At 40.5% G+C, this 17,999-nt stretch overlaps 1 protein-coding gene across 11 annotated transcripts in view; it reads left to right on the top strand.

Moving 5' to 3' along the window:
* Window positions 1-17,792, top strand: part of NTRK2 (neurotrophic receptor tyrosine kinase 2) — a 270,371-nt gene extending 252,579 nt beyond the window's left edge. For all 11 annotated transcript variants that reach the window (XM_053302944.1, XM_053302943.1, XM_053302941.1 and 8 more), the window contains 2 exons: window positions 10,803-10,961; window positions 11,530-17,792. In XM_053302944.1, coding sequence (XP_053158919.1) covers window positions 10,803-10,961; window positions 11,530-11,715 — 345 coding nt within the window. In that variant the 3' untranslated portion in view covers window positions 11,716-17,792. The remainder of the gene's footprint in view (window positions 1-10,802; window positions 10,962-11,529) is intronic.
* Window positions 17,793-17,999: the final 207 nt, after the last annotated feature.

Here is a 17,999-nt window from a genome sequence, read left to right as displayed (position 1 = left end):
CCCAAACCTATCATATCTCTTTGCAATTCACCAGTCGCATGCTCAAAATGTTGATGTAGTGGGTTTTGCGCATTTGGAGACTTAGTTTCCATGGTAGCAAGCCTCATGTGCAAGGAACTGGCAATTCAGGGGACAGGAGGGGGGAGAGCAAGCGAGGGAAAGGAGTCATTAAAGTATGTCAATTAGTATGCAATCCCATGGCTGTCTTTAGAGTGTGCTCCCACAAAAGCAGGCAGTGTTTTGTGTCACTGCAGCAGCAGAGTGGACATGAATGGGAAGAGAATGAATTCTCTTATTTTTAACGAGTGGCATGCGGAGCTGAATGACAGGTAGCCATTATCCAGACATTAACGTGCCTTATATCAGGGAGTTAAGAGTTGATAAGGAACACAGGATATGTACCTTCTAGCCTAAATATTCCCTTCCTCCTCTTTCTTCACTCTAGACCAGAAAACGTTGCAATGATTACAAAAATAGTTCATCATGTATGAGAAAGTATAATGGCTGACATACTGTGTAAGGCTCTGTCAGCGTTCGAACAGAGCATTTGCGCAGTTGCACAAGAATTTCTGAGATTTCTTTGTTTCTGTGATTGTGCGGTCTTGCACAACTAGAGAGCTGGTCTTGTGGTAGCAAGCATGACTTGTCCTATTAGCTAAGCAGGGTCTGCCCTGGTTGCATATGAATGGGAGACTAGAAGCGTGAGCACTGGAAGATATTCCCCTCAGGGGATGGAGCTGCTCTGGGAAGAGCAGACGGTTCCAAGTTCCCTCCCTGGCTTCTCCAAGACAGGGCTGAGAGAGATTCCTGCCTGCAGCCTTGGAGAAGCTGCTGCCAGTCTGTGAAGACAATACCGAGCTAGATAGACCAGTGGTCTGACTCAATATGTGGCAACTTCCTATGTTCCTATCAACTATGCAAACACTCTGTTCCTAAGCTGATGGAGCCTTGCACAGTATGTCAGCCACTGTTTATTTAGTCCTCCCTAATAAGCAGAAATATGGCAAAATTGTGGGGTATTGGTATTGTTGATAATATTAGACACTGAAAATCTCACCACGGTTACTCCGAATGGAAGCTGTATATTGCTGTGCAGTTGCTCACATAACTAACAAGGAAGGAGCTACATTGAATTGGTGGCTATTTTGCTATCATGAAAGATCCCATGAACTGATATTGAAGAGCGAGGTTATCCCATCCAATAGGATTATTGTTTATGGTTCTGAATCACTTTTTATCATACAAAAGGCTTTATAACTCATACTTTATATATGCAATGACATCTTCTTGTGAAGGCTGAAAGGCAGAGCTTTGCCCAAGGCCACCCTATGAGTGTCATCAAGGCTAAACAAGGATTAGATGCTGTCTCATGTGTTTTAGTTACCGCACAACTCTGGTTGGTGCATCCATCTAGCATTCAGTTCAGGGTGCTTTAAAATATCACAGAGATCCAGTGGCATGGTTTCAAGGAAATCAGGTTTCAAGGAAATCCAGTGGCAGCAGGTTCTTCAGATAATATTGAAATTGGAAGCAAAGGAAATTGGAAGCAAATGACCTCATGGACCCATCTGCCACACCCAGTCAGCAAGAGAGCATCTGTGGAGCAGCAAGAATAAGAGCCTGTCTGCTGCTGCTGGACAAAGGTGGAGGAGGACAGGGGCATTATTTGAAAATGTGAAGCTCCAGTGATCCCTGCAGAACGGCTCCTTCCCCACCCCAACAGCACACAGTGGACCTGCTACACTTTTGTTATTCTTCCATGCTCTTCACAAGGATCCAAAGAGTCATACTGTACGTGATTGCTGAAGCTGAAATGATGCTCTTCCTTTCCCAAAGGGCCAGCAGCAGCACAAAAGGATCTATCTTTAAGTCTCTGGGTAGCTTCAGGTGAACAGTGGCTCCTACAGTATAAGTGAGGAGGATGAGATCATGCCAAGAGAGGCCTTCCTGATTTCACTGAAGGATATCTCAATGTGCTGTTGGTATATCCTTTAATCACATGACAGGGGTGTTTATCTGAATCACTCCTCTCATGCAATTAAAGGAGGCCCTGACTGCAAGTTGGGGCATCCTTCAGTGACCTCATGATGGCCATGCTCTTGATATGGCCTTGTGCTCCTCACATGTAGCAGCTGCTGTTCATCTGAACCAGCCCACAGACAGACAAGATTTAGACTCAATTGGGTGCAGAGGCTTCACATGGACTACAGGGTAGAAAATTATTATTGCAGACCATAGTCTCTAAAGGGACTGTTTCACACATTTTGAGCTCTTCCAGATTTTTTTTTTAAAATGAACACTGGTTGCTACAGGGCATCTTGTAAGGTGTCCAGATGATGTTTTGCATCCCATGTGGATATACTGTACTTCCATGCAAAACCATTTCTTTTCATTGCTCAGTTAATCTGACTTGACAATATTAGCGCAATATAGCAAATTACAGTTAACAAAATGTAATGCAAAATGCATTACATCCTGTGTTTGTGTCTGAGTAGGCTGATTTTCTGCGTAGGTGGTGACATATTGGAGGGTTGGCTCCCAAGGGCAACTCACACCTTCAGTCCTCTGCACTTGAGTGAACTTTTGCCACTTTGCTTCTCTTCACTGCCCTTTGCAGTTCCTTTGATTTTTCTTTTAAATCAAAGCCAGTATCATCGCTATTACAATCTTCCAACTGCCCATTTTTATTTTTTTTAAAGCTTGCACCATTCATGTTTACTCAGATGTAAGCCTCACAGCTTCCTATGACTTCTTCCTAAGATGGAGGATAGAGGAGAATCACTTTTGAGGCAGGGCTATGCATCAATTCAGACTGCTAATCAGAAGGGGTTGTTGTTGTTAACATTGTTTCCATTCCAACTGCTCTGATCATGGTGATTTAAATGGGGGGAAATGAACCCTGAGAAGTGACAACTTTTTGTGTGTGCACAGAAAGCTCTGAACCCATCTGGTTGACACTGGAGTACTGAATGTAATAGCCCAGGGTTTCTTAACCTTGGGCCCCCAGATGTTGTTGGACTACAACCCGCATCATCCTCAACCACAAAGGCTATGTCTGGGTATGATGGGAGTTGTAGTCCAACAACATCTGGGGGCCCAAGGTTAAGAAACCCTGTAATAGCCTACATGGATCTACCTTGCATGCAGTTTTCATCCCACTCTAACAAGAAACAAAAAAGTTCCAAGGAGAGTCCTCAAATCGAAAAAGCTCATGCTCGTCAATTTAACATTAATGTTTTTTAAAAGGGAGAAATGGTGGTCTCAACATCATAATTTCCACATGCCATTCAATATGGAAATCCATAGAAATGAATGCAAAAAAAGCCCTCCATCGGTAAGGGCCCTTTGTGGATTTACCATTTTGAGCCATAGGCAATCCAGACTTCCTAGTTGCGTGTACTTGTAGAAAAGACAGAGCTGAAATCATGCATTTGCTGAGTGCACACATTACAAGGTCAGTATTAGCAGCTGTGGCCCTTTCTTAAACATTTGAGGACCATGCCTCCACAAAATGATCATTGAGCCTTAAAAAAGATAAGAAACAGGCAAGAGCTTTTGGCAACTCTTCAGTCTTTCTGTCCAAGTAAGCCTATGGTATATACAACTGAATGAATGCTGTCACTGACATAATGGAGCTGAGCTTGACTGCAACACAGAAATAAGGAAGAGTTTAGCCTAGTGTGCATTACATTGCAGCTTAAAAAATACCGTTAATTCTAGCACCTTAAACCAAAACATATTTGTGTAGAGATTGAGGCTGTTCTCACACACAGGCAAAACCAGGCTAATGAACCCAAACCTGGTCTTGCCCACGTGTAAGAACCACCAGGATTGCGCCTGCTTCTGACAGTGCCTCGGCAGAAAACCCAACTAGGCAGCCACCTGCTTGAACGAGGTTAGAGGAGCAAGCGCTTCCTTAGCCCCATTTTTCTAATCGTGTTGCTGTGTCGGATGCTTTCAGCCGATGCTGTGACAACGATGGGTGGTGCATTATGGGAGTGCCAGGGGCCTCCTAGCCTCCAAATCTCCCTGGTGCTGGCAGTAGCTGGCAATCGTCTGGGCAGGCGATCCGCTTGCCCAGCAAAGAGGAGGTCATATACGGGGGAGGTAAGCTTTTGGAGGCTTCCTCCCCTGCCCCTTCAAGCCCTTTCTCAAGGATCATGAGAAATGGCTCATTGTGTGTTGCATGTTGTGTTCTTATTTTAATTATTTAAAATATTTATACACCACTTTTCAACCAAAAAAAAAGTTCTCAATGCAATTCACACATCAAAAGAAATAGTGGGGTGGGGTGGAGTTCTCTGTCTCATTGGGGTCACAATCTAAAATTGAGCTCACAGTCTTAAAACACACAAGCACACATGTGTATGCAAGAGAGACAGCAGTGCAATCACTTGGCGGGACCCAGGGGCATAGCTAGGGGAGAGGGGGCCTGTGTTCATCCCTCTCTCTGGCAGCCCCCCAGAGTGAGGGAGATAATGAAGAAAATAGGGGTTGGAGGGCCCTCAGGAGCTGGGGGCCCGTGTTCTTTTAACCCTTTCGCTCAATTATAGCTATGCCCCTGGTGAGACCCCATGCTGGCATGAACTAGGACCATTGCTCTCCCTCTGCAAAATACAAGATCAGGTGACGCTGCTACACTTATGTTGTTATTCTCCAATGTCTGTCTATTGGGACATAAGCTAATAAGAAAAAGGGAGAGCTCCTTTTTCTTATAGGCTTTTACATGTCTCATGACAGTGAAATCTTAAATCATAATAAAACCTCAATAAAAGAGAGAACCATATTTTACAATCATAGATTTCATTAATTTTTAAAAGACTGTACCATAAAACCCACTGAATCAAAGCAATCGTAGATGCCATATGATGAACAGGTTTAAGAGCCACTTAATATTTAATGAACCAAAAGCCTCTAACAACTAATAATGTTTTAATGGTACTTGCCCTTTGGTCTGGTGTGTAGCCACAGACTTCTAAGGCTCTAGTGTTTTTTACTTTCTAATGAATGATCATTCACCCACTGAGTAAATGCAGCAGAGAGGAGCTATTTGCTTGATCAGCTCGTCTTAGGGCAAAGGTCAGGAACTGAATCCTTGTTTGTGTCTGGTATGCATATTAGTAAAACATTATTAACACTATAATTTCCACACTTATCTCAGATACAGATTACTCATATTAATTCAGTTAAGAATTTTTACATACCCTGGCTCTGAACTGATACCATTGGTACCAATGCATAATGCCCCCTGAAAGCTCAGTATCTTAGAAATGAAATAATAGGATTCAGTGGCAATTTTACAAAAACAAAGACCTGAGAGCTGTTTTGATACCTTTGAAGGGTGGCGAGAGAAAAAACTTGCTAGGGGGAAATTCAAGATGACTGCCACCAAACATTAATTTTAACCAATTTTCCATTATACAATTCTGAGAAAGGTGGCTTTGGTTTCTCTTTGTCAGTGTAAATTCACTGAGACTCCTAGGCTTCTAAAATAGTTTATTTTGAATGCTTGTGTTCAAATCTAATGAGGTGAAGAGCAGATCTTGCATTAAGTGTCCCCTTCACTAAGCAGGGTTTGCCTTGGTCTGCATGGGTGGGTGACTACCTGTGAGCACGGTCTGTTGCAAGGAATTCTTCTTAGGGGATGGGGCTGTAGCTGAGGGATAGAGAATCTGCTGCATGAAGAAGGTCCCAGAATTCAACATCTCCAGGTAGGGCTAGGAAAGACTCCTGCCTTGGACAGCTGCTGCCAGTCAGCTCGGACATTACTGAACAGATGGACCAATGGTCTGACTCTATATAATGCAGTTTCCTATGTTCCTATATTTTCATTAGTGCAGTCAACATAGAGACGGAACATGAACAAATTGCAAAAATATACATATTCCGGTATCATTGTGTTAAGATTTATTTTTCTTACATAAAGCATAAAAACTGTGTTTTATGTAAAACAGCAACATGAAAAAGGAATGTATTCATTCATTCATTCATTCATTCATTCATTCAGTTTCTATACCACCCTTCCAAAAATGGCTCAGGGAGGTTTACACAAGAGGAATAATACGTAAATAAGATGGATCCCTGTCCCCATAGGGCTCACAATCTAAAAAGAAACATAAGATAGACACCAGCAACAGTCACTGGAGGTACTGTGCTGGAGGCGGATAGGGCCAGTTACTCTCCCCCTGCTAAATAAAGAGAGTCACCATGTTAAAAGGTGCCTTTTTGCCAAGTTAGCAGGGGTTTGAAGTAATCTGAAGTAAAATGGAATTTCTGATAGCACCAATGTAGGATATATACTTGATTAAAATCAGAATTTTAATGCCTCAGCATGTTATTAATATACAACAGACATCATCAAATCAGAATACGCAACATGCCTGACATTTCTCTTAATTATTATCGAATCTACACTGACCCTTGGTGTTTAAGAGTATCAGAGAGCAACAGGAGTCTGTTCTTTGTATCCCAGATGTAAAAATAAAGTAAAGAAGGGGAGCATAGGGCTTTTAATTAAGGAATCTAGACCATAACACGACTTATACATTTAAGAGTTACATAGACAAGGAACTCTGTGAGTGGTGGCTTCTGCTGTCACTGAAACATTGACACCTGTCATCTCTGAGGAAGCAGTGAGAACCAAATAGCAATGGCTGACATAATAAGCACTAAGCAGCAGTAAGTTAATGGGAGATGGTCTGTATGTTGGCAAAGAGTGCCTCTGCAATTCAGCATCTCATTTTCACATCTCTCCTTCACTCAGCTGCACAAGAAGACTTCGGTGTAGGGATGCTGAAGGTTCTTTTCAAATGTGCAGCCCTTTCCCCACTGACTTACTGCTGCGGATCATATCAGCTAGGGGTTGCAATTTGATTTGCCATTGCCAGTGCTTCACCCCCAATTTAACCCAAATTGATCTGGGTGATTCAAATGCCATTTTGAGGCCTGTTCTGCTGGGGAAAAGGGCCTCAAAATGGTGCTTTTTTTCCAGGGAGAACTTGTCTACCAATTGGGATTGGCAGGTAGACCAGCCCTCCACTCCAAACTTCACTACCTACCTATTGGCAGGTAGGCCAGTCCTTCAAGGCGGGCTGACGCAGAGGGCTGGTCAACCTACTGATACCAATTGGTAGGCCAGCTCTCCCCAGAAAAAAGTGCCATTTTAAAGCCGATTTCCCCCATAAAGATTGGCCTAAAAATGACGGTCAAATCTGTTTGAGTGATTTGAGGATGAATCAATTTGAGTTTTTTGCAATTCAAATTGAGCACAAATCAAGTTGCAAAAATTATCAGACAGTGTCCTCTATCTCTCCTACTGCTTTTAAATTTACCAGTCAATTTTTTGGCTGTAGACTTCTAGTAATAGGAGAGCCAGCATGGTATAGTGGCTAGAGTTCTGGACTAGGACCGGGGAGACCTGAATTCAAATCCCCATTCAGCCCCATTCAGCCATGATACTTGCTGGGTGACTCTGGGCCAGTCACACCTCTCTCAGCCTAACCTACTTCACAGGGTTGTTGTGAGAAGAAACCTAAGTATGTAGTACACTGCTCTGGGCTCCTTGGAGGGAGAGCGGGATATAAAATCTATAATAATAATAATTACTATTATTATTATAGATTTTATATCCCACTCTTCCTCCGAGGAGCCCAGAGCAGTGTACTACATACTTAGGTTTCTACTTAGGTTCTAAATAAATATCTGAAGGTGTCAGCAAAAACATCCAGATATTTATTTAAAAAGCAATGAGCATGTGGAGTACACAGTTAACAATCAATGGTGAGACACTTGGACAGGTTAGCATTAGAAGACGTATTTTCCAAGGGGGCTCACTATCCCCTCTGTTGTTTGTAATCGCCATGACTCCACTTTCACAAATACTAAACAAAACAGGCCTCGGATACCAAACATCTAAAACATCCAGTAAAATCAACCATCTGCTGTACATGGATGATCTAAAGTTGTATGGAAAGTCCCAGTCAGAAATCGAATCACTGCTAAACACTGTCCGTATATTCAGAAGCGATATAGCAATGGAGTCTAAACTAGACAAGTGTGCTGCATTAATAATGAACAGATGAAAAATAAGAAAAACAGAAGGAATAGAACTGCCCAATGGAAGCAACATCAAGAACCTGGAAGAGAAAGAACATTACAAATACTTGGGCATTCTCCAGGCGGATAACATTGCACACACTGAAGTTAAAAGAAAAATTGGAAGTGAATACATCAGGAGAGTTAGAAAAATCCTCAAGTCCAAACTCTATGGCGGGAACACCATACAAGCCATAAACACCTGCGCTATACCTGTTATCAGATACACTGCAGGAATAATAGACTGGACCCAGGCAGACTTAGAGACGCTAGATCGTAAGACTAGGAAAATAATGACCATCAATCATGCTCTGCACCCCCGCAGTGATGTAGATAAGCTCTACCTCCCTCACAGCTCAGGTGGAAGAGGAATGCTGCAAGTCCATAAACACCTGCGCCATAAACACCTGCGCTATACCTGTTATCAGATACACTGCAGGAATAATAGACTGGATCCAGGCAGAGTTAGAGACGCTAGATCGTAAGACAAGGAAAATAATGACCATCAATCACCCCCGCAGTGATGTAGATAGGCTCTACCTCCCTCGCAGCTCAGGTGGAAGAGGAATGCTGCAAGTCCTTCAAACAGTAGAGGAGGAGAAAAGAGGCCCTGAAGAATATATAAAGCACAGTGAAGAAGATGCACTTCAAATGGTCAATAATGAGAAACTATTCAACACCAATGAAAGAAAGCAGGCCTACAAGTCAAGAACCAAGCAGAAACTGGAAAAATAAGTCACTGCATGGTCAATATTTGCACAATATAAGTGGAAAATCAGACATCACCAGGACCTGGCAATGGCTTAAAAATGGCAACTTGAAGAAAGAAACAGAGGGTTTAATACTGGCTGCACAAGAACAGGCACTAAGAACAAATTCAATAAGAGCAAAAGTCAAAAAATCCACAATAAACAGCAAGTGCCGCCTTTGTAAAGAAGCAGATGAAACAGTGGACCACCTGATCAGCTGTTGTAAGAAGATCACACAGACTGACTACAAACAAAGGCATGACAAGGTAGCAGGGGTGATACACTGGAAGATCTGCAAAAAATGCAAGCTACCTGTAGCCAAGAATTGTTGGGACCATAAAATTGAAAAAGTTGAAGAAAATGAAGATGTAAAAATATCATGGGACTTCCGACTACAAACAGACAAACATCTGCCACACAATACTCCAGATATCACTGTAGTCGAGAAGAAAGAAAAACAAGTCAAAATAATCGACATAGCAATACCAGGGGATAGCAGAATAGAAGAAAAAGAAATAGAAAAAATCACCAAATACAAAGATCTACAAATTGAAATTGAAAGGCTGTGGCAGAAAAAGACCAAAATCATCCCAGTGGTAATTGGCGCCCTGGGTGCAGTTCCAAAAGACCTTGAAGAGCACCTCAACACCATAGGGGCCACAGAAATCACCATCAGCCAATTACAAAAAGCAGCTTTACTGGGAACAGCCTATATTCTGCTACAATATCTATAACCATTGACAATAAAATTCTGGCATCCCAGGTCCTTGGGAAGGACTCGATGTCTGGATAAAACAAACCAGTCAATAACACCTGTCTGACTGTGTAAACAAGAAATAATAATAATTGTTGTAATCTGCCACAGCTAGTTTGGATGAAGTATGCCACAAATAAAATTAAAGAAAAATAAATCTTTCTATATTGTGTTTAAGGTACATGGTTCTTTATTGGATAGTTTAACATTGGTGCTATGGTGTCCCATGTTGTATTATTTACTGCCATATTCAAGAATTCTATTCAGAAGGAAATGGGTAATCTGCAAAGCACTTAAATACATTCTCCAGGTCACCATCTGTAATCAGGAAAGCATTTAAGAACAAATGTAACATGACCATCTGCTTTAGCTCCTGTGAAATCCGTGGTAAATCCTGGTTGCAAAAAATACTTGTACATGTCCTAAAGTGCATACAGGTGCTTTCACAAGTAAATCAGTAGCACCACATGTAATTGCATGCTCTAAACATATTGTTTGATCTACACCACAATTAAACTCTGACACACAGCTGGAAGAAAATGTTCTGTGAACCCTATTTCTAAGCTTTCCTAATACTTGTCACTTTAATGTTACAGCAAAGGAAGTTAGAAAGTTACTAGTACAAGTCACTGATAATTTCAAAGAACGCTGTCTTGGAAGTGAAGAATCCATCCTGATGAGACTAGCAAGAGGAATGAAGATAGCAGAATGATACCAAAAATATGATTGCAGAAGATTGTATTTTGCATTGTAAACTCCAGAACAAGATGACAGAAAATATTTATATATAACACATTTATTTACCGTCTGATATATGTATCTCTAGGTGGTGTACATAATCCAAAATATAAAAACAGAATAAAAAACAGTGGATAGACTTTCACAGAATAAAACCATTAAACAATTTCACAGAATAAAACAATTGTTTAAAATTAATTTTAATTAAAAGCCTGAAAAAGCAGGTGTGTCTTAAGGGTCTTTTTTTAAAAAGCAATCAGAAATGGAGAAGTTCCTATTTTGACAGTAAGTGCATTCCAAAGCCCTGGGGCAGCCACAGAGAAGGCCCAATCCCAAGTCACCACCAGTAACTGGACTTCCCCAGGTGATCTTAATAGGCAGCAGGGTTCATAACAAATACAATATCCCTTTCTCTGTCATTTCTTCCCAAAGAAACCACCTAAATTCTTTACATCTTTTCCATGCAGGTTGGTGGGCATACCATGTTACCCATCCGTTGGATGCCTCCTGAAAGTATAATGTACAGAAAATTCACCACAGAAAGTGATGTCTGGAGCCTTGGAGTTGTTCTATGGGAAATCTTCACCTATGGCAAACAGCCATGGTATCAACTCTCAAACAATGAGGTATGTCCCGATATACAAATACAGGCTGACATCCAAACTAACAAAGCACCAGAGCTAGGGGAGAGTCACTAGTGCTTCTGAAGAATTCAGCTAACTCCACCACTTCTGAAGAATTCAGCTAACTCTACTGCAGCAGAAGGGGGGCATATTTCGAAAACCTCCCACTCCCCCAGAAGCGTTTGTGCCACCCAAAAATATGTCCCTGAGGGTTGAGCAGCCCTCAGGGAATATTTTAGGAGGCATAGTAGGTTTCAGAGGGAAGAAGAGGTCATCAAAATCCACCCCACCGCAAGCATTGTGCAGTGTTAGTCTGGAACTCTTCAGAAGCACTAGTGCTACACTGTTGCTTATCCCATAGCACAGGTGCTTCATTAGTCTGTTGCATCCCAGTATATCCTTCCATTTGCCACAGTCAGGGCATTTTTTAATGGAAGAGAGCACAGAAGTGCCAGATATGTAAATTGGTAAGTAAGTAGCTCTATTAGAATGCATTGGCTAACAGTCTGAGTCAGCAATACAAGGATAGATTCATGGGCTCTCTCTTTTTTCTTCCTTTCTCTTTTTCCAGGTAATCGAGTGCATCACTCAGGGCCGCGTCCTGCAGCGACCTCGCACATGCCCAAAGGAAGTGTATGATCTGATGCTGGGTTGTTGGCAGCGGGAGCCTTATATGAGGCTCAACATCAAAGAAATCCACTCCCTCCTTCAGAACTTGGCCAAAGCCTCTCCCGTCTACCTGGATATTCTAGGCTAGAAACTCTCAGCACTTCCTCTTACGGAGTGCATGAATGAATGTGTTCAATTGCCACTAAACTCCATAAAAATGTGTTCTTAAGTCTGACAGTATTAAAGACAAAGATACAGAGAAGCTTTCAAAGGGCAAGCTGTGTGCATTTCTCCCTCTGTAGACACAGTATTGACTTTGTGACATTACTGAAATGTATCTCTTCCTTCCTTCATTCTTTCTGTTTCTCTATTTTCCCCTTCATTTCTATTCAATCTGGCTTCTGCATTATTATAACTCTGCATAGACAAAGGCCTTAAAAACCTAACCTGTTATATCAACAGACACTCAGTTTTGCCCATCACAACTAACAATGCCTTGTTGTATTCATGCCTTTGATCCGGATAAAAAAGGGAAACACTGACTCAAACTTTATGACTTCTGCTGTATGGATCTGGAGCTTCTATGGATTCACTTCTACTTCATTTGCTTTGACATTTGGCTGGAAAACAGAAGACTGGAATTCTCTTTGGGAAACATGTTTCTAGCTGAAATCAAACCAGAAGAAAAGAAATCAAGCTATAGGACTGGACAGCATCCAATATACCACACAAATGCAATGGATGGTTAGGCGAAAGGAAACAAAATCCAATGCTGTTCACAGGAAAATGTTCAGAGCACTAAAGGCATTTCTAAGTGTGCTTCTAAGTCTACCATTTTAACATTGATAGATGGTCTGACAGGTGATAAGCAGAAAAAGTTGCTTATGTCACGCAAAATTGCATAATACGCTCAACTAGGCTTCCCCAACCTCATCTTACCATAGTAGTTTATGAGGCTACTGGTAGCAGCTTTCTCCAGTTAGCCTTTGGTAATATAGGCAGGACCTGGGGTGTATTAGGGTAGTAGAATCTTAAGGGCAGTTTCCTAAAATACTAGGGTTTCGGTAAGATAAGACAAGGGTCGATATGGAGGGAAGCTTATCTTAAAAGTTGCTGTTCTGACAGCATATTCCTATTTCTTTCTCCTTCCTATTCTCCTTTTTACTCTGCTGTGCAAACCAAACCTAGCATGGTTTCTGTCAGCTTTGTGCTGAAAAAGGTTGCTCATCTCATTGTACACCCTTAAAGACATAGCAAATCCATATACAATATTTAGTTGTAGGGAGGTAGTTAACCGCATTCCAACACTTTTTCATTGTTACAGACACAATAGGCTGGTACACCATACTGGGGGTTATACTGCAGGCATAAGAGAGAAGGTTACATGTGCAAAAAGACCCTAGAGAAAAGTCAGGATGGCTATCACTTGGCAGAATATTAAGAGCCTTCCTGAATTCAGCACCAGTTTCCAGTTAATCAAATGGTTACATCACAAGCTTGTCTCCAAAGAAAATGAATCCTGACAAAGTCCTATTGAAATTATTGGGATTTAATTTCACAGCTAACTTGTCATAACTAACTTATCTCTGCTGATTACAGTGGTGCTTAATCAATTAATCACAATTCACTTTTTTAAAAAATAAAATAAAACCCTTATCTTCCTGCCCACCCCTTTTGACTTAGGATTGACAGGACATATATAGTGTGGCTGCTGGGTTGAAGGAGACAAGCTCATAGGTATCACTGAAGGAGACAAGCTCATAGGTATCACTGTAGATGTCAAAGGTTTAAGATTTACATGCCAGGTTATTTTTATTATAAACCTTTATGATGAGACAAAGTCAAAGCAACTTTCTGCCTCTGAGGATAAGGATGGCTTTGCTGCAAAAAGAAAAAAGAGAGGGAGGACATTTTAAAATAGCAACTGGATCATAAATGAACATTTTATTGTCATTTTATTTAAGAAACTGAGCACTTGTTATTCTAACTGTTCCCATAATAATTTAATTTATGTTTTGCTTGCATTTCTTATTTATTAAAGCACTTTCTTTTCCCCTTGGCAGGTTTTTCAAAATCCAGACTAAAATATTAAATGTTTGAACCGTGATGGAGCCATTCTCTCATATGTTATTGACAAAAATTGGTCAATAACAATGTAACTTTTAAGCCATATATATTAGTTCCTAAATAAACTTTGAACAGGATTTTTTAAAAATATTAAGGAATGATTACTATTAAATGGATTTTTAAGATTATTTCAGTGATGGCTGAGAAGAATTAACATGGGGTGGGGGGAGGCCAAACATCTTACCCATTCTTTTCAAGGACTAGTTTTCTGTATTTATTTTTGAAAGTATAATTCCAGTATGTGAGAAATATGTGTGTGTGTGTGTATGGCGGGGTGGTGGTGGTGGTTGCAACAACGAGATGTCAAAGATTGCTAAAAAGAAACATCAGTCCAGGTCATTATGTTCCATAGTTTGTGGAAGAATTTAATTCTTCAAATCTTCATTAGACTCTACCATTTTTGTCTGTCAATACATTGGGCCGGGGGGAGGGTAGTCTCAGCTTGGAAATAACATTGTACAAATGGTGAAGGACTGTATACCAAAACAAATGTATAATTTGACCAGATGATGTCTTTTCCCCCCTTCCTGGAAAAGCCTAATAGAGTCATTAAAAATATTGTGTTATAATCTGATGTGCAGTAGCATAACCATATGTCCATGTTAAAGGACCAAATGTTCTATACAGCCAGTGTTCTGTACAGTGTGGATAAAACTTGGCCTGTACTGCAAATGTGGACCATAGTGAATAACAGTTGCCATCATTGTAGGAAAAGTGTTAACTAACTCATGCTAAACAACATTTGCATTTATTGAATCAAGGGAATGTAAGTATAGGAAACTGAGAAGAAAATTAGAAACATATATAAATATATTCAAAAGGAAAAAGAAAGGTTAATAATCTACTGTGTACATATTTGTCATGCTTATAGCTTCAGCTAAACATTCTACACTGAGCAAAGATGACAATCAGGCTTATTAATAAAGATAAATCCTTTCTTGACTATGCCACAAACAATCATATATATAATATACATTATATATATGTGTTTACATAAATTGTGTATATATCCACAGTAGATACATCTGTATATGTGTTTTATAAATATTTGATTTATACATATGCAGACATATGTGATTGTGTGTATATGTATACATTCGTGTATATGTACACATATATTCTTGCTGGTGATGTATAGAAGACAGTGAGATTAATAGGTTGATGAAGTATGCTAAGTAACCAAAATCCATTTATTTTTCTTTCTTGCTTTAGTTTCAAGATGTTTAATGTATATTTTCCCATACATTGGAGATCAGCATTTAACTTGCATGTAGTTCTGCATAAATGAAGAAATTCTAGAAAGCAGATTATTTCCTAAATACATCAAAGTACCCCCACCATCTCCACCCTATCTATTGATTACTTTCTTGTTAGCTTTAACCATCTTCTTTGGAGCTAAGGGTTTGTGTCACTAACTTCACTCTCTTCTGCAATATTTGTTTCTATGAATATTTCTAACACTTGTGATTTTCCACTTTTGCACAGTAGTGTTTGCAAGGACAAGCAAATTCAGGTGCTCTATATAGGGTAGGATGGAATCATTGTGAAAGCATACTGCCCTGTAAGTGCTAGAGCTGCGCTGAATTTCTGTGCGTTTCAAGTCAAATGTTCATATTAACTGCAGGAGAATTTTTCACTAAACTGTTAAACAAATTGCATGAGCATAAATGGATGTGTATGCTTTTTGTTAATGTCCTGGAAACTAACTGCAGCTCACACAGAGTTGTAGCACACAGAGTTGCAGATCACACAGCTCACAAAGACACTCAAAGGCTGGTTTTTGAAACTTGGAGGAATTCTGCAGTCCCCGAGGCCTTCAGGGCCCAGGTCGGGGAAGCTCCCAAGCCTCAAGAGCGAAGTGTGCATACCAAACATGTCTAACCAAATTTGGAGAAGTTCTCCAACATGTAGATGTAAAGCTCATGCAGAGTTGTATTTAATCCCTCGTGTCTATGGGCAAGGTGAGGCCATCATCAGTTCCATGGGCTAGGGAAGAGTTTGCATATATTCTGCCCAAGAGCCATTAAGAATGGCCTCTGATACTATGATGACCCTGACTAGCTAAAGTGCACACAATTCCCTGAACGTACAAACGAGTCTTGAGGGGAATTATGCACACACCCTTCTAGCATCCAGGACGTGGACAAAAAATAGGCAAACATTTGGAGTGGGGCTGCTGCAAGCATACTCAGAAGTGCTTCGGGGCAGCTATAAAAGCAAAAACAAAACTTTAAAAAGCTGTTTTGGCTGAGCTCTGGCAAAAGCAGTGCCATGAAGGTGTCCCTCATGTTTTCTTTTTCATCGTTGTTAGATGTATAGAACTCCTCAGTGAGCTGTGGAAAGTAGATTTTGTACAGTGACAGTACCATGTGTTGCATGAGGAAGGTTACTATTCTTCTTAAAGGCGTTTGTTTACTCTGAAGTATGAAGCATTATCTATCTAGAGATCATCCCATTCAGGGGTCAATTGAGGACTGAATGCACCTGTTCAGGCCACAATACACAAAAAGCCTCTCATCACAGCTGATGGTCAATGGGCATCTGCAGCATCACACCCTGGCCTATCTCATCAGAACCTTCCCCAGGCCAAGTGGCTAATTGGCTTGGGACTGTAGCCTCAGACAGCACACACAACTACTGCCTCCATGCTCCATTTCCCTCCCTAATAAATCCAATAACTGAGGGGCTTCCGGCTTGAGGGACTTCCCTGCTTGCCTAAGGAAGATGTAACCTTTCCTGGCCCCTCCCATAGACTGGGCCTGCTCTCTCTGTTGGTGGCTTTCCCTCTGCAACAAGCCCTGGATGTTTTCAAGCTGCCCTGTTGTCTTTCTTGACTTCTCTTTCTCTCAACTCTTTGGAGTAGACTGAGATGAGCTTTTCCAGAATAATTGTGATTGACATGGACTTTTACATAACAATTGGAAGAAAAGCAACTGCCCTATAAAGTTACTGAGTCACTGGTTGACTAAGATGACAAATCTTAGTGTTGTCGCAGCCTGTGAACAATCACAAGTGTTGCTATAAGAACAGTGGGCCTGCAGGGGACATCGGGGTGGGGTTTGTAGTTCAATGTGAAGGTTTGATAGCACACAAAGATGTATTTTCTTATCAGGGCTGAGATACTGCTGTTCTGATTCAAGAGATCCTTATAGAGCCTTAGTTCATGCTCATTTTAATTTAATTTTGTATACATTCATTGCAAATACGAAGCAAAAAAATCTCTATGTTGCAGGGAAAACACTGTGAATTTCACACAAGCAACCAAGTGACTATTTTGCCATCTTTTTAACATATGTCTCAGGAGAAGAAATGAGGATTGACGATTATATGTTATTTTACCGTCTATGCATTCAAAGCCAGGTCTATGGTGGTTGTTTTTGTTTTTGTTTTGTTTTTTGCTGGGAGATTCAAGAATGACGATTGGGTAAAACTGTGAGCAGGAGCAGCTAAACTGCTCATAACAAGGCTGTTTGACAGGAAAAAGAAAACAGAAATCAAAGTTTTTCAGAGACCTACATACAGCTTTTAGGTATCTTTTCTGTAACTTAAAAATACCAAATGTTAAACAAACAGCTGAGAATGTTTTGTAAATCAGTCATTAAGCCTAGTGTGGGTTTAATGGCATCATAAATCAATTTAATTTAAAAATTATTTGTCCCAGCGCTTTGGGCTACCTATAGTATATGTACATAGATATATGTATATAGATATATTTCTAGATCTTTCTATTTGTCTGGTGTGAGGGGGCGCAATAGAAAGATCTAGATATCATGATAAATATCTATATTATCACTCAGACTGTGACCTGATGTTTGGAGCTCTCTTTCTCCATTTTCATTTTTATTTGAATGTGATGTCTCTGTACAGATATTTAGTGGTTCTTGTTTTGCAGTTTGTTATCAAAATCCATTGCTTTAAAAATAAAGACCTATTGCATCTTGGCTGAATTTGAAGTGATGCCTGAGTAGCAATGTTAAAAGTTTTGTTTGTGAATCATGTGACCAGCTTCTCTCAGCCTGACATGGAAAGTCTCTTGTACTAAAGTGTATTTAATGAAAACGATGTCCTACAATAAACAATGTCATCCTAAAGAAAGACTATTAGTAATACAGTGACTATTGCTTAAGAAAGTATAGAACTTGGGGGTGTTCTGCTTCCTTCCGATTACTGTCTATAGACTAAAAATGAGTTGCTAGATTCTGTGTGAAGGCAATATTTAGACAGGGGTGGTTGCACTGACTTTATTTAGGGTCCTTGCAGAAAATATGAGAGTCAGGACAGAACTTTCTCGTCCAGTTCATGAAA

This window comes from Hemicordylus capensis, chromosome 2 (genome assembly GCF_027244095.1).
Source record: "Hemicordylus capensis ecotype Gifberg chromosome 2, rHemCap1.1.pri, whole genome shotgun sequence".
NCBI lineage: Eukaryota > Metazoa > Chordata > Lepidosauria > Squamata > Cordylidae > Hemicordylus > Hemicordylus capensis.
Note: the sequence above shows the minus strand (reverse complement) of the source record. Positions and strands in the feature narration are given on the sequence as shown.